At 39.5% G+C, this 22,146-nt stretch overlaps 1 protein-coding gene across 9 annotated transcripts in view; it reads left to right on the top strand.

The window, feature by feature from the left end:
• The window catches only part of EBF4 (EBF transcription factor 4), a 58,170-nt gene that overhangs the window by 13,601 nt on the left and 22,423 nt on the right, over nucleotides 1-22,146 (top strand). For all 9 annotated transcript variants that reach the window (XR_014073708.1, XR_014073707.1, XM_081559027.1 and 6 more), the window contains 5 exons: nucleotides 635-791; nucleotides 1,028-1,091; nucleotides 1,256-1,311; nucleotides 2,859-2,932; nucleotides 3,861-3,929. Coding sequence is in view for 7 of the 9 variants with exons in the window: in XM_081559027.1 (XP_081415153.1) it covers nucleotides 635-791; nucleotides 1,028-1,091; nucleotides 1,256-1,311; nucleotides 2,859-2,932; nucleotides 3,861-3,929 (420 nt within the window). In the remaining 2 variants the exon portion in view is untranslated. The remainder of the gene's footprint in view (nucleotides 1-634; nucleotides 792-1,027; nucleotides 1,092-1,255; nucleotides 1,312-2,858; nucleotides 2,933-3,860; nucleotides 3,930-22,146) is intronic.

The following is a 22,146-nucleotide window of genomic DNA, read 5'->3' as shown; positions in this document are numbered from 1 at the left end:
TTGCTGGGGCTGGTTTCTGATGAGCCAGGAGAAAGCAAGACCAGACCACAAGATGCTTCTGCCCAAGGGAGCCAGTGGTGTCCTTCTTAAAGTGTGGAGGCAGGTCCCCCTACACCTGAGGAGGACTTCTCCACCTTCAGCCATAGCCCAGAGTCCAGGCTGGGCAGTCTAGTGCCCCTCAGTGTCTCTGAGTGTCTGATGAACTTCATCATCTCCCAGGCAATGCCATAGGCTCATGCACACAGTCTTGAACTGGGGTACAGTGAGATATTCATTCCTAAACCTCCCAGCTGCCCCTTGAGCCCCTAAAGGGCAGTCACAGGAGCCTCAGGTCAGTAAGATGTGTTCATTTGGTTTTAGGGACCAGCTTCCAAAATGTAGGGCCCAGAGAAAAGTCTAGGAAGGAGTCTGCCAGGGATACCCCCCGATGTGCCACTTATCCCCACAGAAGCAGGTTCGGTGATCTCAGCACTGGGAGGCCTTTGTCTGGAACTGAGTTGGCCCTGTCAGGGGTGGCATGGGCCCGTCCAGTGTAACTCTTGACATGTGAGAGCCAAGTCCTGGTCAGAGGTGATGGGTGTCTTTCTGAAGGACACTCACTTCCGGTGGTCTCCAGCAGCTTTCCTCCCCACAGTGGTGTGGGCCTGGCACGAGCACACTTTGAGAAGCAGCCCCCTTCCAACCTCAGGAAATCCAACTTCTTCCACTTCGTGCTGGCCATGTATGACCGGCAGGGGCAGCCGGTGGAGGTGGAGCGCACAGCCTTCATCGACTTTGTGGAGAAGGACCGAGTGAGAGGCTTGTGGGCTCACCGGGAAGGAAGAGGGTGGGGAGGTGGGGGTGGGGGGTTTTCAGGGAACCCCTTCCCACTGGAACAGATGACGGATAGGCCTTGGAGGAGTGGAGAAGGGGGTGGTGAACGGATGGGAGAGGAGAGGGAGGAAGGTTGGGTGGGGAGTGGAGTGGGAGGGGAGTGACTGGAGGATCCCTGGGAACACTGAGCATCCTCCCTGTCTTGTCCCTGCAGGAGCCTGGGGCTGAAAAGACAAACAACGGGATCCATTACCGCCTCCGGCTGGTATATAACAACGGTGAGTAAAGCTCCGTGGGGTACCACAGCACCATGTGACACATGGTACCCCACCGTCAGAGTGGAGGGGGCCTGGCTGCAGCTGGGAAGGGTGTGGATATGTTTAGTCATCAGAATCCACAGGAGCTCCCTAAATAGCAAACCTCTCCGCCTTCCCACCCTCAGGTCTTCGGACAGAACAGGATCTCTATGTGCGTCTCATCGACTCCATGTCCAAGCAGGTGAGCCAGCCGCCATCTCCCCTGAGATCTGAACAAGCATCCTTGTCCCTGGTTCCTCATCCCCCATGCGCTTCATCCTCACCAGTCTAGCTCCCCACCGTCCACAGGAGGAGGATGTGTGGCTTTTGTCCTCTAGAGAAGAAAAAGACATTTTCACAAAGACTTTGCTCTTGGGTCCTGTTATCTAGAAGTTCAGCCTAGATGGAGATTCAGGTGGGTTTATTGAGGAAGAAGGGAGAAGATCTCAGAAGGGGACCGGGGAGAAGCAAGACAGAGCAGGGGATGCTCAGCAAGGATGTGGTCTCAGCTGGAGTCTAGCTTCAGCCTGATCCTCAGGCTAGAGGAGGAATGGCACCGAGTTGTTTCCCCTTGAGGCAAGGAGGCCAAGATTCTGTCCCCTGTGTTGGTTAGTTCCTGGCTGGGGACCACTCCCAAGGGAAGTGTGTAACCTTCCAGACATTGTCAGGGGAAGCAGCTCCTATCTGTTGAGAGCCATTCTCAAGAAAAAGCCCTTAGCAGCTAATACAGGGATGGGTGCCTTGGTCCAGCACTGGGTGGGGCCCCAGAGCTATCAACACTGGCCCTCAGCACCTCGCTGATTTGAAAAGACGAAAAGAGGCTCGGGGCCAGCCAGAGGAGCGCGGGGCAACTGAAACCTGAGTCAGCGCTCATGGACTGTGCAGCCTTATGCTTTTCAGAACTCTGTGTGCTGGTAAGGAACAGGGCTGAGTCTCAGATGTGAAAATCAGTGGACTGAACTGGGGATGGAGGCTTGAGCTTTCCCACACAGACAGGCTTCCAGCAGCCTCCACCCAATCCCAGGGTAGAGGAAGAAGTGGTGCGTTTCTAGGATGCCTGTGGTCACTATGGTCTGGGAGGCAGACTGGGAAGTGGCAAAGTGGGATTGTATGGCCAACAAGCGTGGAAGAGGTTGGAGACTGTCCACAGAGACAGAGACCCACAAATGAGGGATGGCTGGAAGGCCCAGACGTTTTAAGTTGGAAGCCAAATGTGCGTTTGGGAAGCCTACTCCTTGCTTCAAGGCCAAGGAGAGGCTGGGGACTGGTTGAGGGGTCGGGGGCTGATCCAACAGTCCCAGAGGAAGCCGCTGGCCTGGCCTGCGGAGATGACGGGGATGGGGAGCACGGCTGAGGAGCTGTTGGGAGAGCCTGGAGGGACGATGCATGTGAGAACCGTGGAGGCTGGAGCGTGTGCCTGGTCTTGGTCAGGGTGATCGGTGGACCTCCCTGCCCCAGGGCAGAACTGGCTCCAGAAATGCTGCCTGTGGACAGATGGAATCTGTAGACTTCACCCCATTCTTGCCCATTCTGATGGTGGTCCCGGTTTGGGAGGCTAGGTTCCCAGCTCCTGCTTTGCACTCCTGGGCCCCCAGAGAGAGCTGGAGGGCATACTCTTCTCTGGGAGGAGGGCCCACCTGCCCCTCACCTGGCCTCCCACCTGCCCCTCACCTGGCCTCCCACCTGCCCCTCACCTGGCCTCAAGAGGAGCCTCCTTCCCCCCAAGCTCATGCACTTCTCCTTCCCCAGGCCATCATCTATGAGGGGCAGGACAAGAACCCCGAAATGTGCCGTGTGCTGCTCACTCATGAGATCATGTGCAGGTGAGAAGGGCTGGGGCGCTGGCCTCTTGGCCCAACCCCCTCCCCACTGATCCCCAGGGAAGCCTGGTTGGGGGAGGTGATGAGGAAGAGTGAGGTCCCTGGGCACAGTGCTGCCTGAAGAGAGGGTCCTTGAGGCCCCATTAGGCTGGCCTGTTTATGTCGCTTCTCTGACTGTTTTTGCAAGAAAGGCCTCCTGCTGCTACTGGGAAGCTTAACTAATAAAGCTCTGGAGAGGGCTCTCTGGGAGGTGGGGGCAGGGCCTGGGCCTCCTGGATTAGCTCCAGAGCTGAAGGAGGAAACTTTTCTGCCTCTTAGGTGACCTTCAGGGCACCCCCTAGGCAGGCAGGATGCAGAAGGAGGAGCACAGCTCTTGGTTCCCCTTCCTCATTACCCCAGAGCTCGGCATTTCTAGGCAAGGGCTCCCCAGGAGGTGTCAGTCGGACAAGGTCGTCAACTCCTCACACATGGAAAAGAAAATAGTGTTCAAAAATCTGGTTGGAACAGTGGCTACCCTTGGGAAGGGCAGTGACCAGGATGGGGCTTCTGGGATGCTGGTCACATGGTATTTCTTGGTCTGGTTACATGGGTGAGCTCACTTTGTGAAAATTCATGTGATGCATGCTTACAAATGGAGCTCTTTTCTATATGTATAAAAAGGGTACAGAGCGAGTAGATGGTCAGCATTGCACCCTTTCCTGGATCTTCCAGGAGCAGCACGCCTTTGGGACAAGGGTTTGCTGGCCAACCTTATCCCCAGGGCTGAGTTCTGGGGGTTCTGAGCCCTTCTGGCCCAGGGATTCCACACTCAGAGACAGGACATCAGCATCCTCACTCCAGACCCTCCCCCCCACGTGCACACAAACACACCCCACACTGTAATCTCCCTCTCCTTCTTTCCTCCTTCCCTCCCTCCTCACCTTTCCTTCAGCCGATGCTGTGACCGGAAGAGCTGTGGCAACCGGAATGAGACGCCCTCAGACCCCGTCATCATTGACAGGTACAGGCCAGGGGAGGAGGGCCTGGCAGCTTGCAAGGTCAGGGCAGGCTGGAACCAGCCACAGAGCACAGTGGCTCCCACCACCCTTTTGTGGCTCTGAGCAAGAGAAACGGTCCCCTGAGTGAAGCCCCTGGTGGCAGACTTTCTGAGGCTGGACTTAGGAGTTGTGCTCCCTGAGGGAAGAAGACAGAGAGAACAGGGGTGGGAGGTGGTAGAGGATGCCACGGCTGGAGGAGCTAACAGGGCGTGGCAGGGAAAGTGGGCTCTGGCCCTGGTGCCTCCTCTAACTTCTCTGTTCATTTCCTTTGTTAGAAAAATAAGGAAATACTTGATGAGTTTCAGTCATAGGATTGTAGAGGCGATGCATGTGAAAATCCATTATTTCTTTCTGAATAGGAAATATATATATATAAGGTACAAAATTCAAAAGATAACACAAGAGTAAATAATGAAAAGTAAGTCTGCCCCACCCCTACGTATAGCATACTGTATACAATCTTTTGTATTTAATACTTACCGTTTTTATTTGTAACAATATATTAATATCTTAGAACTCATTCCATATTGGAACTAAACCCTGCCTTGTTCTCCTTTTAATAGATAAATCATTCACAGTGTACTAAAATTCAAGTTTAAAAGGATTGACAGCAAAGTCTTCCACCACTGCCTCTGACTCATCCATTGCCCTCCAAATAAGCAAGCATTGTCACAAGTTTCATGAGTATCCTTCCTGAGGTAGCCTGTGCAAGAAAATGCAGGCACAAACAGTCTTCTCATTCTTTTTTTGCTACTGCAAAATAGTCCATTGTATGGATGGACCGTAGTTTCTTTAGTGTCTATTGCTGGACATTTTGGCTGTTTTCATTCTTCTTCAGGGATAAAATATGCTGTAGTGAATTACTTTGTCCACATGTCACATGGCACATGTGTGCATTTATATGAAGGATATTACTAGAAGCAGAATTTCTGGGTCAAAGGAGATGTACATTTATACTTTTGATAGTTATTGCCAGTTTGTCCTCAGTAGCAATTATACCAATTGATATTCATACCAGCTATTTTGAGAATGCCTGTTGCTATAGTCTAGAGTTGCAGAACCAGCAAAGGAGACTGAGAAGCAGCTGCAGTAAAGTGGAAGGAAAATCAGGGGAGTAGAGTCCCAGAAGCCCAGCTAGAAAAATTTTCCCCAAAGAAGGCTATAGTCAACTGCATCAAATGCTTCTCATGGAGATGATAAAAAGAATAAGAATTAACCGTTAGATTTAGCAAGGTGGGGGACATTAGTGACCTCAACAGGAGCCATTTCAGTGGCAAAAGGGGCAGAATTCTGATAGGAGTATGTCTAAGAGAGAATGAGAGGAGACACTAGAGACAGTGACCAGAGGAACTCTGGACTTTCACCCTAAAGGGATCAAAGAAAAAGGGGGGTGGCAGGAGCACGGTGTAAGGCTAAGAAAAAAATATAGCTTGTTCAGATGCTAATGACAAAAATCCAGTAGGAAATGGACAATTATGATGCAAGAGTTAGAAGGGAAAATCGCTGAAGCAATGTCCTCTAGTCAGCAAAGGGCATGGTGTCTCTTGCATAGGTGGAGGACTGGTTTTAGCTGGGAGCACACAGTTATCCGTGGAGACAGCAGGGAAGACAGAGAATCTGGGCATGGAAGTGGGTAAATGGATACATCCAACATAGGAGCTTGTGGACATCCTTTTCTGATTGCTTTGTTTTCTCAGTGAAATAGGAAACAAGGTCAACAGTTCAGGGTGAGGATGGAGAGGAAGACACCAAGGCATGAAATGGTTGTCCAGGAGAGGGAGGGGACTATGGAAATGTTCTGTGATTGCCAAGTGGCACTAAGGGGCCACCTGAGATATGTTCATAAATTTATATATCTCTTTATTTATTTAAAAAATTGATTCACTTTGGGCCTCATCACACAGCTTGTGGGATCTTAGTTCCCCAACCAGCGACTGAACCTGGGGCCAGGACAGTGAAAGCACTGAGTCCTAACCACTGGATCACCAGGGAATCCCCTATGGTCATGAATTTTTTTATTTGTTCATTTATATTTATTTCTGGTTGCACTGGGTCTTTGTTGCTGCATGCTGGCTTTCTCTAGTTGTGGAGAGCAGGGTCTGCTCTCTCGTTGTGGTGCACGGGCTTCTCATTGCAGTGGCTTCTCTTGTTGTAGAACACAGGCTTTGGTAGTTGCTGCATGCGGGCTCAGTAGCTGCAACTTGCTGGCTCTAGAGCATGCAGGCTTCAGTAGTTGTGGCACACGGGCTCAGTAGTTGGAGCCCCCAGGTTCAGTCGCTCCCTTGCATGTGGAATCGTCCTAGACCAGGGATCAAACCCGTGTCCGCTGCATTGGCAGGTGGATTCCTATCCACTGCACCACTAGGGAAGTCCTGTGGTCATAAATTAAGTGAGCAATTTCCCCAGCTCTGCTGAGCCACAAGAGTGCAGGTGCAGAACAGGTGAGTGGTTGCGTATAGCCAGAGTTAGAAGTTTGCTACGTGAATACAATGAAAGGAGAGGGCAAGAGAGTAAAAAGTGTAAGCAAAGGGTATTTACAAAAATAGAACAAGGAGTTTAAGCTCAGAAAGGAGAGGAGTGTGGGAGAGTGACGAGAAAGGATGATGAATGGAGCCTAGGTTCTGATGGGACCAAAGAATTATTGGAGTTGAGGTACTAGAAGGGGGTGGAGCTGGTGGTTAAGGAGTGGGTTGCCTGTAGGTAGGATTGTTTGGAAATTGTGTTTATTGGTAATGTGTGGCCAGGGGAGTGTATAGGCAAGGTCAGTAGAGGAGAGATACAAAAGGAATAGAGAGAAGAATGTGTTGGAAGAATTATGTATTTACCTTGATACTGAAATCACCAGGAATTATGATTGATTTTAATGATTCTTTATAGATCCTAGATACTGATCATTTGTCATAAGTAGTTGCCTAACTATGTTTTCCAAAGTAGTGGTACCATTTTATGTTTCCCACCAGCAGTGTATGAGAGTAGTAATTCCTCTACATTATCATCAGCACAAGAATGATCTCTCTTTTTAATGTTACCCATTCTAATAGATGTATAGTCATATTTCATTATGGTTTTAATTTGCATATCCCTAATGACTAATGATGTGGAACATCTTCCCATGTGCTTATTTGCCATTCATATTTTTTTTGGTGAAGTATTTGGGTTATTTTTTAATTACTGAGTGGGAGTTCTTTATATACTGTGGAAAAAATTAGATAACTATTTTGCAAAAAATTTTTCCCAGACATCCCTGGTGGTCCAGTGTTTAAGAATCCTCCTGCCAATGCAGGGAACATGATTTCGATCCCTGGTCTGGGAAGATTCCACATGCTGCAGGGCATCTAAGCCCATGCACCACAGCTACTGAGCCTGTGTGCCACAACTAATGAAGCCGGTGCATTCTAGAGCCCATGTTCTGCAACGAGAAGCCATCACAATAAGAAGCCCACATACTGCAACTAGAGAATAGCTCCTGCTGGCCACAACTAGAGAAAGCCCATATGCAGCAATGAAAGCTCAGTGCAGCCAAAGATAAATTAATTTTTAAAAATTTCCCAATCCATAACTAGTCTTTTCATTCTCTTAGCAGTTTTTTTTTAATTAATGAATGAATTAATTTTTGAGTGTGCTAGGCCTTCATTACTGCCCAGGTTTTTCTCTAGTTGCAGCAAGCAGGGGTTCCTCTTTCGTTGGGGTGTGCAGGCTTCTCACCGCAGTGGCTTCTCTTGCTGCAGAGCATGGGCTCTAGGGGGTGTGAGCTTCAGTAGTTGTGGGCATGAACTCAGTAGTTGAGGTTCTGGGGCTCTAGAGCACAGGCTCAGTAGTTGTGGCGCACTAGCTTAGTTGCTCCATTGGCATGTGGGATCTTCCTGGATCAGGGATTGAACCCATGTCTCCTGCATTGGCAGATGGATTCTTTACCAGTGAGCCACCAGGGAAGCCCTCTTAACAGTATTTTTGAAAAACACAAGTTTTTAATTTTGATAAGGTCCAATTTATACATATTTTCCTCTGTGTATTGTGTTTTTGTTCTCATAGCTCAAAATCTTTAGCTAGGTCACAGAAAAGTTCCCCCTTCTTCTATAAGTTTTGTAGCTTTTAGGTTTTATGTTTAAGTGTAGTATCAACTCTGAGTTAATTTTTGTAGATATGAGAGGTATACAATCAAGATATTTTGTTGTTTTGCTATATATATATATATATTCACTAGTACCAGTACTATTTCTTTTAAACTTTGAAAAAAAATCAATTGTTTGTATACGTGTGGGGTTACTTCTGGACTCTATTCTGTTCCATTGATTCCTTACTCTAGCTTTTATGCTAATACTACACTGTTTTGATTACTGTTACTTTATAATTCTTGAAATAAGGTAATATAAGTCCTCCAACTTTGTTTCTTCATTGCAACATTTTCCTTTGCATTTCCATATGAATTTGGGCATCAACTTGTTAATTTCTACAAAAAATCCCATTGAGCTATTGATTGGTACTACTTTGAATCTAAAAAACCAATTTGGAGAAAATGACATCTTAACAATATTGAGTCTTCCAACCCATGAACATTTTCCTCAATCTCTCTCATCAATATTTTATAGTCTTTAGAGTATAGATCTTTCACATCGCTTGTTCAGATTTATCCCTTATTATTTGTTTATTTTGATGCTATTGTAAATGCTGTTTGTTTTTTTTTTATATATAAATTTATTTATTTTAGTTGGGGGCTAATTACTTTACAATATTGTAATAGTTTTTGCCATACATTGACATGAATCAGCCATGGGTTTACATGTGTTCCCCTTCCTGGACCCCCCACCCATCTCCCTCCCCATCCCATCCCTCTGGGTCATCCCATTGCCCCGGCCCTGAGCCCTTGTCTCATGCATCGAACATGGAATGGTGTTCTGTTTCACATAAATGCTGTTTTAAATTTCAATTTCCAATGGTTTATTTATGGTACACATAAATATAAAATTTTATGTAACTGATCCTGTAGTCTGCAGCCTTGCTAAACTCACTTATTAGTCCTAGTAGCTTTTAAAAGAGTCCAACAGATTATCTTTATAGACACGTCATCTGCAAATAAAGACAGTTTTATTTATTTCTTTCCAATCTGGATGTCTTTTATTTATCTTTCTTGCCTCATTGTACTGGTTAGAACTTCCAGTACAATGTTGATAGTAGCAGTGGTAAGGATCGATATTTATCTTGCTCCTGATCTTAAGTAAAAGGTACTCAGTCTTTTGCCCTTATGTTTTGTTTTGTCTGTATGTGTGTGTGTATAGCTGTAGGTTTTTCATAGATGCCTTTGTCAGATTGAGGAAGTTCTCTACTATCTTTCATTATTGAGAGGTTTTTTTTTTTTTTATCAGAAATCAATATTAGACTTTTGTCAGGGGCTTTCTCCACATCTGTTAAGATGATCTTGTTTTTTTAGTTTAATATGATGAATTACATCAATTTGTTTTCTGATGTTAAACCAACCTTGCTTTTCCAAGATGAGCCTCACCTAGTCATGGTGTATTATCTTTTTAATATATTGTTGGATTTTATTTAATAAAATTTTATTTTGAGTCTTTGCATGTTCATGATGAATAGTTGTTTCTGATTTTCTTTTTTGGTTTTTTTTTTTCTCTTTTTAAAAACTTTTTTAATTTTATATTGGGGTATAGCCAATTAGCAAACAATGTTGTGATAGTTTCAGGTGAACAGCAAAGGGACTCAGCCATACATATACAAATATCCATCCTTCCCCAAACTCCCCTCCCATCCAGGAGCCATGTAACATTGTTCCATGTGCTATACAGTACTTCCTTGTTGGTTATCCATTTTGAATATACCAATATGTACATGTCCATCCCAAGATCCCTAAGTATCCCTTCCCCTGATCCTTCCCACCCCCTTCTTCCAGCAACTCTAAGTTTGTTCTTTAAATCTGTGAGTCTGTTTCTGTTTTGTAAATAAGCTCGTTTGTATCATTTCTTTTTAGAGTCCACATATAAATGATATCATATATTTCTCCTTCTCTGTCTTACTTCACTCATATGACACTATGTTGCTGCAAATGGCATTATTTCATTTCTTCTTAACGGCTGAGTAATATTCCGTTGTATATACGCACCACATCTTCTTTATCCATTCCTCTGTTGATAGACATTCAGGCTGCATCCATGTCATGGCTGTTGTAAACAGTGCTTCAGTGAACACTGGGGTATGTGTATCCTTTCAGGTCATGTTTTTCTCTGGATATATACCCAGGAGTGGGATTGCAGGGTCATGTGGCAGCTCTATTTTTAGTTTTTTAATGAACCCCTATACTGTTCTCATAGTCGCTGTACCAGTTTACATTCCCACCAACAGTATAGGATGTTCCCTTCTTTCCACACCCTCCCCAGCACTGATGTTTGTGGATTTTTTGATGATAACCATTCTGGCTAGTATGAGGTGACATCTCTTTGTATTAATAGTTTTGACTTGCATTTCCCTAATAATTAGTGATGTTGAACGTTTGTGCCTTTTGGCCATCTGTATGTCTTCTTTGGAGAAGTGTTTATTCAGAAGACATGAACCCATTTTTTGCATGGGTTGTTTGTTTTGATCTTGTTAAGTATCTTGAGCTGTTTTTAAATTTTAGAGACTAATCCCTTATCAGTCACATTGTTTACAAATATTTTTTCCCAATCTGTGGGTTGTCTTTTCATTTTGTTTATCTTTTCCTTTGCTGTGCAAAAGCTTTTGAGTTTAAGTAGGTCCCACTTGCTTATTTTTGTTCTTATTTTCATTATGCTGAGAGACAGTTCAAAAAACATATTGCAGCAATTTATATCAGAGACTGTTCTGCCCTTGTTTTCCTCTAGGAGTTTTGCAGTATCCAGTCTTACATTTAGGTCTTTAATCCATCTTGAGCTTATTTTTGTGTATGGAGTTAAAGAATGATCTAATTTCATTTTTTAGCATATAGCTGCCCAATTTTCCCAGCATGGTTTGTTGAAGAGACTGTCTCTCCAACATTGTGTAGTCTTGCCTTCTTCATCTTAGATTAATTGACCATAGGTGTGTGGGTTCATTTCTGGGTTTTCTATCCTTTATCCTTGATCTATTTTTCTATTTTTGTGCCAGTACCATACTGATTTGAAGACTGTAACTTTTTATTATAGTCTGAAGTCAGGGAGCCTGATTCCTCCAAGTCTGTTTTTCTTTCTCAAGATTGCTTTGGCAATTCAGGATCTTTTGTGTCTCCATACAAATTTTGAGATTTTTTGCTCTAGTTCTGTGAAAAAAGCCACTGGTAATTTTCTAATTTTTCTCATAACTTTTTTGTCTGGTTTTGATATATCAGATATACAAAACCAGACAGGTATGGTGATATATGGGGCTTCCCTGGTGGCTCAGATGGTGAAGAATCTGCCCTCATTGTAGGAGTCTTGGGTTGGGAAGATCCCTGGAGAAGAAAATGGATACCCACTCCAATATTCTTTCCTGGAGAATTCCATGGACAGAAGAGCCTGGCGGGCTACAGTCTATGGAGTCACAAAGAGTCGGACATGACTGAGTGACTAACACTTTCACTTTTTATGCTGATATACTGGCCTATAGATTTAGTTGGGAGGTATTTCTGACTCTTCAATTTTTTTGAAGAGTTTGTATAAAATTGGTATTAATTCTTTCTTAAGCGTCTGGTAGAATTCGCCAGTGAAGCCATCTGAGCCTGGACTTTTTTTTGTGGCAAGTATTTTGACTGTAATTTTAATGTCTCTAACAGAATAGGTTATCTATTTTTTTCTAGAATGAACTTTAGTAATTTGTATCTTTAAAGGAATTTGTCCATTTTTTAAAGTTGTTGAATTTGTTGGCATAAAATTATTTGTAATATTCCCTATCCAATATCCTTAGAATCTGCAGTGATGTCACCATTCCCATGTCTGACATTGGCAAATTATGTCTTCTCTCTCTTTTCCTAATCAGTCAGGCTACAGGTTTATCCATTTTATTGACCTTCTGCAAGAACCCTTTTGGTTTCATTGATTTTCTACATTGTTTATCTATTTCCTATTTAGATGTTTATTAGTTCCTTTCTTCTGCTTATTTTGGGCTTAATTTCCTCTCCTTTTTCTGGTCTCCTGGAGTGGAAGCTGAGGTCATTTATTTGAGTGATCTTTCTATCTAAAACAGGCTTTCTTTCTGTCTAAAATAGACTTTTAGTGCTACACATTTCTCCCTAAGTACTGCTTTAGTATCATACCACAAATTGTGTTTTCATTTCCATTTAATTAAAAATATTTTCTAATTTCTCTTGAATTTTTTTTAACCCACGTATTATTTCATTTCAAAAAGTTTGGGGATTCTCTTAGGATAATTCCATTACTGGTTTCTAATTTAATTCAATTGTCAGAGAGTATACACTTTGTAGAACTTGAATCCTTTTGAATCTTTTAAACTAATTTTATGGCCCAGAGTGTAGCCTACTTTGGTAAATGTTTTGTGTGCACTTGGGAAGAATGTGTATTTTATTGTTGTTAGATAGAGTGACCTATAAATATCAGACAGGTTAAGTTAGTTGATAAGTGTTGTTTGAGTCTATATCCTGACTGGTTTTCTGCCTTTTTTTCCTGTTATTGAAAAAAGGGTACTGGAATGACCAACTGTTATTCTGGCTTTGTCTGTTTTTCCTTGAGGTTCTATCAGTCTTGCTTCATATAATTTGAAAACTGTTATTAGGTACACAGATATATAGGATTGTTTTATGTCCTTTTGCTTAATTGACCCCTTTATTATGAATCCATAAAATCTACTTTGATGATAATATAGTCATTCAAGTTTTCTTTTGACTGCTATTAGCATGATAAATCTTTTCCATCCATTTAATCTATTTGTGTCTTTATGTTTAACATACACTTCTTATAGCCAGCGTATAGTTCTGCTTTTTGTCTAATCTGATAATCTTTGCCTTTTAATTTGTATATTTAGATCATTTACATTTAGTGTGATTATTGATATGATTAGGTTTGAGTCTTATCACCTTGATATTTTCTTTCTATGTGTTCTGTCTCTTTTTTGTTCTCTTCCCTTTTCTCCACTCTTCTAGATTATTCAGGTTTTTTTTTTTATTATTCAACTTTGTCTCCTTGGTTGGTTTATTAGCAAAATTCTTTCTTTTGTTATTTTGATATTAATTTAGGACATGTCTTTAACTTATTGCCCTCTATCTTCATACCACTTCATACTATTGTCTTGAATTTTATTTTTATATATGTTCTATAATCCACAGTACATTGATACTGTTTCAAAGTCAATTAGTTTTAAAGAGATTTGAATTATATGAAAAATATACATTTACCCAGGGCTTCCAAAGTGGTACTAGTGGTAAAGAACCTGCCTGCCAATGCAGGAAACATAAGAGACTGGGGTTCAATCCCTGCGTTGGGAAGATCCCCTGGAGGAAGGCATGGCAACCCACTCCAGTATTCTTGCCTAGAGAATCCCATGGACAGAGGAGCCTGGCAGGCTACAGTCCATAGAACTGCATAGTTGGACGTGACTGAAGTGACTTCACACACACACACACACACACATATACACACACATATACGTTCAGCCATGTAGTAACTATTTCCAATGCTCTTCATTCTTTTCTGTAGATTTCAGGTTTCCATGGGGTATTATTTTTCTTATGCCAGAATGGCATCCTTTAATATTTCATGTATTTTTTGAAAGATATTTTCATTGGGTATAGAATTATAGATTGGCAGTAGTAGTAGTAGTAATTATTATTATTTTTAAGGTATTGCTACCCTGTCTTTTCTCTTGCATTCCCAATAAGAAATCTGATACCATCATTATCTTTATTACTGTGTATATAACATTTCTTTTATCTTTGACTGCCTTAAAATTTTTTTCTTTATTATTCATTTTTAGCAACTTGACTATGATGTGCTGTGGTGTAGTTTTCTTCATGTTTCTTGTGCTTGGAGTTCATTAGTCTTTTTGGATCTAGGAGTTTACAGTTTCACTACATTTTGGAAAGTTTTTTTAACTATTGCTTCTTCAAATCTTTTTTGCCCCTCCTCCTTTGGGGACTCCAGGTATCCAAGTATTAAATTGCTTGGGTTGTCCTGTAGCTCACTGATAATTCTTTCATTTGGAGAGATGTTTTTCTTGTTTTTCATTTTGGATATTTTTTACTGCTATGCCTTCAAGCTCACTAATCTATAATGTTCTTCTGTAATGTTTCATCTATGGTTTACCACTTCCAATATATTTTTTATCTCAAACATTTTAATTTTCATCTCTACAAGTTTGATGTATATCTTTTTATATTTTCCATATCTCTGCTTAAATTTTTCAACATACCAAATACAATTAAAATACCTCTTTTAATGTCCTTCCCTGCTAATTCTTTGTCAGTATCAGTTGATTGATTATTCTTCTCATTTTGTGCCATATTGTTTTTGCATCTAGACTTGGCTCATAATCTGTGATTGGATGTCAGACACTGAATTTTTCCTTGTTGGTGGCAGATATTTTTGTATTCCTGTAAATCTTCTTTATTCTTGGATGCAGTTAAGTTACTTGGAAATGGTTTGATCTGAGTCTTGTTTTAATGATTTATTAGATGGGTCCACAGCAGTACTCAATCTGGGCCTAACTTTTCCCCTCTACTAAAGTAATACCTTCCTGAGAACCCTATCCAATGTCCCATGAATTGTGAATTCTTTCAGTCTAGTTATTAGAAACAGGGACTGTTCTCATCACTATGTGAGCACCAGGACTGTTCCCTTTATTCCTTTTGGCATTGGTTAGTTTCCTCACATACCCAAGGGGACCCTCTACAAGTTTCTAATTTCTCTTTCTAGGCATTTCTGTCTTTTGTGAAGACCCCATCCTATGGAGTCTGTCTCCCTTGGTTTCCCTGGATGCTTAGTTGCTCTGCCTCAGTTCCCCATCCCAACGCTGAAGCCTGGAAACTCAAAGCAGTACGCTGGGGCGTTTGGCAGCTTCACCTTGTTTATTTCCCATCTTTCAGGAGTCACTGTTCTTTATTGTCTGATGTCTCTAAAAATGGTGCTTTGTGTATTTTTTCTGTTGTTTTGTTTTCAGGCCGCAGGTAATAAATGTGGTGTCTCTGTGACTTGATCTTAAATAGAAGCAAAAGTAGAAGGGTGTTTCTTGATTTCCAAACATTTGATATTTTCCTAGTTATTTTTGTTACTAATTTCAAACCTCATTGTGTGTCTAACTGGGTCTACCATTTTATATGTGCCTATTTTTTCAAGGTTGTTAATTGTGTTGTTCAGGTCTGTCTTTATTTATTAAATAGGTCTGCTTGACCTATTAAAAACTGAGAGATGAGGTTATGATTTTCTACATGAACTTTCAGCTTATCATTGTGGGTTTCATCAATTTTATCCTACAAAGATAAGCTAAAAGTTCATGTGGAAGATTAATATATAATTAGTAATATATATGTGTGTATGTATATATATTTTATTTGTATAAAATATATATATATGTATATATATTTATTTTATTAAGTGTGAACAAGTTTTAAAATCTCACAGCTTCCTTCTGAATTGAACCTTTTGTCAGCATTGATCCTTCATCCCTAATAATAATTTTGTTTAAAGTCTGTTTTATCTGGTACTATTTATATGTTTGTGGCCACACTTCGTGGCTTATGGGACCTTTGTTCCCTAACCAGGGGTTGAACCTGGGTCCCCCAGCAGTGAACACAGTGAGTTCTAACCACTAGACTGCCAAAGAATTCCCTATCTGATATTATTTAAAGGATCTCTCAACTTTTGGTTGTATTTGTCTCATATACCCTTTTCTATCCTTTTTTTCCCCCAACCATTATATGTCCCTATGTTTCAGATATTTCTCTTTTAATGATATATTGATGGACTTATTTTTTTAATCTAGTCTATTTAACTAAGTTTATCTATGTACTTATTGAAATTACTGATTTACTTGTACTCTTTCCTACCATCTTGCTTTGCAGTTTGTTCCACTTTTTTGTTTCTTTGTTTTCCTTTCTTGCTATTTAAAAAAAATGGAATATTTTGTTTGATGTAATGTATATATTTCTTATTCAGTTTTTCCATTTTCTGGTTTAAAAGTTTATTTACTTCATTTCTATGCTTTTATTTATTACCCTTGAAATTTACTATATACTCTTAACAAAGTTGTAATTCCTTTTCCTGACTAATATTAGGATCTTTGACAGTGGTATGCTGGAGCTGGTTCATACTGGTCCACAGGAGCAAATTGTTAGCATCTCTTCTTAACTCCTTATTTAGTAGCATCACATTGGTAGCTTGAAATCAGCCATGGGGGAAACATATATATATGTAAAACCATGGAAATTGACAAACATTATAAATCAGGGGTTTTCCCCCCTCTAGAAGTGGTAGTTACACATTTACCAGCACACCACTGATCTTGTTGTTGTTCAGTTGCTAAGTCATAGCCAACTCTTTTCAAGCCCATGGACTGCAGTTTGCCAGGCTCCACTGTCTTCCACTATCTCCTAGAGTTTGCTCAAATTCTTGTCCGTTGAGTTGGTGATGCTATCTAACCATCTCATCCTCTGCCACCCCTTCTCCTTTTGCCTTCAGTCTTTCCCAGTATCAAGGCCTTTTCCAGTGAGTCAGCTCTTCGCATCAGGTGGCCAAGGTATGGGAGCTTCAATTTCAGCGTCAGTCCTTCCAGTGAATATTCAGGGTTGATTTCCTTTAGGATTGACTGGTTTGATCTACTTGCAGTCCAAGGGATTTATAAGCCATGTAGCAGAGATTTTTAACTCTTTTTAAATTCTACCATTGTTATTCTTTTTCTTATATATGAACAATTTGTCTTTAGACTTACCAAATTTTTTTGCTCTTTTCCTTCTTGCCTCTCACAACTCCTCTGTGGTCATTTTCTCTCTTTCTGAAGTATATTTTTTAGAAATTTGTACTTTAGTGAAGATCTATGGTGGTAAAGAGCATGTTCTCTTATGTTTTGCTCTTAATATCTTTATATCACTGTCCTTCTCTAAAAATAGTTTTCCTGGGAATTTAATTCTATTAATTTAGTTTTTTTTTTAACTTAGCATTTAAAAAATATTTCCATTGTTGCTGTTGAAAAGTATAGCACAAACGAACACAACATTGTAAAAACAACGATACTCCAATACAAAAATTAATTTAAAAAAAGAGAAGCACAGTTGTCGTAGTTTATAGGTAAATTCCCTCTCCTCTCTGGCTGTATATAAGAATGTCTGTCTTTGGAGTTCTTCAGTATCGCTCTGATATGTGTAGTTGTTGATTTTTCTTAATCCTGCTTTGAATTTGATTAATTACTTGTATCTATGGATTTATATCTTTCATCACTTCTGAAAATTTCTTAGCTTTTGTCTAATGTTACAGCTCATTCATTTTCTCTCTTTTCTTCTCTGGCACTCTAAATGAGACTCTCGATTTAGACTTTTATTCTCTCCTCCACATACCCTAAATAATTCTCTATTTCTGGCTTGTTTTTCTTGCTGTATTATATTATGGGTAATTATTTTTATTCATCTTCCAACTCACTGGTTCTCTTTTTGGCTATATCTAAACTATTGTTTAATTCACCCAATAATTTTGTAATTTTAGTTATAGTAAGCTTATAATTTTGGTGATTTTATTTCTCAGTTATAAAAGTTCTGTTTAGTTCTTTTTCAGACTATTTGGGTAGTCTCTTAATGCTTACTCACTTTTAAAATTAATTTTATATCCCTTTAAAGTTTTTGTGCTTATCTTACATTCTGTTTTTGATAGTTCCAATAGCTGAAGTCCTTAGGGTTCTAAATCTATTTTTCATTACTTCTGGTACTCTTTCATGAAGCTTGTTTCTTGGTTTGGTGTTTCTGTCATTATTGTTATGGCAGTGATAATTTCAGCTCATGTTGTGTTTAACCAAATTGGGTCCAAAACAGGGTATGCTTTCTTCTGGAAGGATTTATATTTGATTCTAACAAGAATAGGGGAGTGCTATCAACCTCGGACCTTTTTAGATTCCTCAAAGGATCCAGGTCCTTCCTCTGAGTTGTCTCTATTCTCCATTCCTGTGTTTATATGGCATTTGCCACCACGGCTCAGCAGGTGAAGAATACACCTGCAATGCAGGAGACAAAGCAGACAGGTTTGATCCATGGGTCAGGAAGACCCCCTGGAGGAGGAGATGGCAACCCACTCCAGTATTCTTACCTGAAAAATCCCATGGACAGAGGAGCCCAGCAGGCTATATAGTCTAAACGTTTGCAATGAGTTGGACACAACTAAGTGACTAAGCACATGCAACACACACAGCCCTAATATTTGTGCTAACTTATAGTTCATGGTTTCTACTCAGATTTCAGCTCACTTGTTTTTTTATTTTTAATATCCTTGGAGAATTTTCTTACCTTTTAGATAAAAGCACAGGATCTATTAATAGTTGTAATGGGAAGGCACTTCAAGACATGTAGTCTGCCATAATGCTGGAAGAGGAAATCATCCTTTTGAAATTTATCCTGGTATAAGGTAGGAAATATGGGTCCATCCTTATTTTTTTCTGATAGCTACTAGTTGTCCCAATAGCAATTATTGAATAATCCGTTTTCCCCCATGGGTAGACACTAAATATCACCCATGCTATAGTCTAAATGTAATTACATATATTTCTGAACTTTCCATCCTATTGTATTATGTCTACTATCTATTTATTTATGTGGAAATATGATGATGTTTTACTTTTTGAAGATTTATAACATGTTTTAGTAACTGGTAGATCTTCCCATCCTCATTATTCTGTTTTCCCAACTACTCTTAACCATATTTTTCATATTAACTTTACAGTTAGATTGTCTTGATTACCAAAAAATTACTTCCTGATGTCATTTTTAAAATTATGGTAAAATAACACACAATATAAAATTTGCCTTCTTTACTGTTTTTGAATGTACAATTCAGTAGTGTTAAGTATATTCATATTGTTGTGCAACAGATCTCCAGAATTTTTCTTCTTGCAAAACAAAGCTCTATACCCATTAAACATCTCCCCATTTTTTCCCTTCTCTAGTCCTCATAGCCACCATTCTACTTTCTATTTCTATGAATTTGGCTACTTTAGATACCACATATAAATGGAATCATGCAACGTTAGTCTTTTTGTAACTAGCATAATGTCCTCAAGTTTCATCTACGTGGTAGCAAGTAACAGGATGCTACACGTTACGTGTCTTTCCTTCCCTATTGAAGCTGAATAATATTCCATTTTATGTATATACCACATTTATCTATCGATAGACATTCAAGTGCTTTCATCTCTTGGCTACTATGAGTAATCCTATGTATATGAGTGTGAAAATATCTCGTTGAGACTCTGCTTTCGGTTCTTTTGGGTATATGTACCCAGAAGTGAGATTACTGAATCATATGATTGTTTTTTAAATTCTTTGAGGAACACTATACAGTTTTCCATGGCAGTTGCATCGTTTTATAATCCCACCATCAGGGCACAGGGTTCTAATTTCTCACATCCTTACCAACACTTGTTATTTTCTGTATTTTTAAAAAAATTTATGGTAGCCACCCTAATGGGTGTGAGATGATGTATCATTATGGTTTTGATTTGTATTTCTCTAGGGATAAGTGACACTGAGCATCCTTTTAGATGTTTGTTGGCCATTTATACATCATCTTTGGAGAAATGCCTATTGGACTCCTTTGCCCATTTTTAATTGAGTTATTTGTTCTGTTGTTGTTGAGTTGTGGGAATTCTTTATATATTCTGAATATTAATTCCTTATCAGATGTATGATTTGCAAATGTTATCTCCCATTTTGAAGATTGCCTTTCCAGTCTTGATTGTGTAACATTTTTATGGAGATCATGTTTAACTCAGATCAACCTAGGTGGAAATGAAATCTTTATGATTGATCATAATAAATGAAATCTTTATGAAAGATGAAGATCCTTCTTGATCGTCTATGTAGTCACTCTATCCATTATTGAAAGTAGGGCATTGAAATCTGCAACTATTATTGTTGAATTATCTATTTCTTCCATCAGTTCTGTCATTTTTTGCTTCATGTATTTTGGAGTTCTATTATCAGGTGTGCATATTTATAATTGTTATTTCTTTCTAATAGATTGACACATTTATAATTATAAAATGTCATTCTTTTCTTATGTAACAATTTTGTCCTAAAGTCTATTCTGTGTGTTATTAATAAAGCTGCTCCAGCAATTTTTGGTTAGAGTTTTCTTAATATATCTTTTCCAACCCTTTTATCATCAACTTGTTTCTTTCTTTGGATCTAAACTATGTGTCACATAGCATATAGATAATGTTTTTTAATCCATTTTTCCAATTTCTGCCTTTTAATTTGAGGGTTTAATCCATTTATATTTAAGGTAATTACTGATAAAGTAGAATTATGTCTGCCATTTTGCTGTGCTTTCTCTCTGTCATATATTTAGTTTCTCCCTTCCTCCCTTAGTGCTTTTTTCCTTAGTGATTGCCCTGGGAATTACATTTGGTATCTTAATTTAAGATTATCTATATTAGATTATTAATTTCAAAGAATACAAGTATATGAAACAATATATAATGGATTCCATATATAGCTCCAATATAGCTCCATTGATAATCTTTATCAATTATATCATTACACATTATAAACCCTTCAACACAGTTTTATAATACTGCTTTCTGATGTTTTCTTTAATAGATTTTATTTTCAGAGTAGTTTCAGATTTATAGAAAATGTGAGCAAAAAGTACAGTGTTCAGTATACCTCCTGCCCTCACACATGTGCAATTGTATTTTAAATTAGGTAGAAAAACAAAATATTTACAAGCAAAATACATTTATAATGTCTTTTATATTTACCTGTATAGATTCATATTACTGTCTTGTATCCTTCATTTCACACTAAAGAACTCCCACTAGTATTTCTTATAGGAAAGATCTATTGGTGATGAATTTTCTTGGTCTTTATCTAGAAATGCCTTTAAAAAAAATATTTGTTTACTTTTGGCTGCATCAGTTCTTAGTTGCGGCATAAGTGATCTTTGTTGCAGCAAATGGGCTTCTCTCTAGTTGTGGTGCATAGGCTCAGTAGTTGCAGCACATGGGCTCCAAAGTGCATGGACTCTGTAGTTTGTGGCATGTGGACTTTCTAGTTGAGGTGCCTGGATTTAATTGCCCCATAGCATGTGGGATCTTAGTTTCCCTACAGGCATCAAACCCATGTCCCCTGCATTGCAAGCTAGATTCTTAATCACTAGACCACCAGAGAAGTCACTAGAAATGTCTTAATTCATCTACCGTATTTATTTAAATTTGCTTATTTTATCCTTCATGGATAAATGGATAAAGGAAAGTTTTGCTGGATATAGAATTTTTGGTTGACATCATTTTCTTTCAGCAATTTAACTACATCATCCCACTGTCTTCTGACCTCCCTGGTTTCTGCTAATAAGTCATTGTTAATCTTATTCTGGATCCCTTGTACATGATGAGTTGCTTCTCTTCCTTATTGCTTCCCAGATTCCTTCTTTGTCTTTGTCTTTCAGTAGTTTGACTATGATGTATCTACATGTGAATCTTTTTGAGTTCATACTGCTTAGAGTTCTTTAAGCTTCTTGTATGTCAGATAAGTTTTTTCGTCAAACTTAGGAAGTTTATGGATGTTATCTCTTCATTCTTTTTGCTCCCTTTTCTTCTCTCCTGTGGGAGGTATCTCACAATATCATGGACTCTGTTCGGTCTTCATTCTTTTTCCTTTCTGTTCCAGAACTGGATAATTTCAGTTGACTTATCTTAAGTTTACTGACATTTTTCTCCTGTCAACTCATTTTCTCCTGCTGTTGAGTTTTTCTAGGAAATTTTTATTTTAGGATAAAGAATGTTATTTTTCTTTTAAATTTGGTTTTCATAATAATTTGTATCTTTTATTGATGTTCCTTACTTGTGAGATATTATTCTCATACTTTTATTCAGTTCTTTAGACATGGTTTCCTCTTTAAACATATTTATAATAGCTGATATAAAATCTTTGTCTAGTAAGTCTAACACATGGACTTCCTCACGGACTGTTCCTGTTGACTGCTTTATGTCTCACATATGGACCATACTTTCCTGTTACTCTACATGTTTCATGATTATTTGCTGAGAACTCAATAT

The sequence above is a fragment of the Giraffa tippelskirchi genome, chromosome 13, assembly GCF_054371585.1.
Source record: "Giraffa tippelskirchi isolate mGirTip1 chromosome 13, T2T-mGirTip1v1.2.pri, whole genome shotgun sequence".
In the NCBI taxonomy this organism is placed as follows: Eukaryota; Metazoa; Chordata; class Mammalia; order Artiodactyla; family Giraffidae; genus Giraffa; species Giraffa tippelskirchi.
The sequence above is the reverse complement of the archived record's forward strand: the minus strand, read 5'-3'. Positions and strand labels throughout refer to the sequence as shown.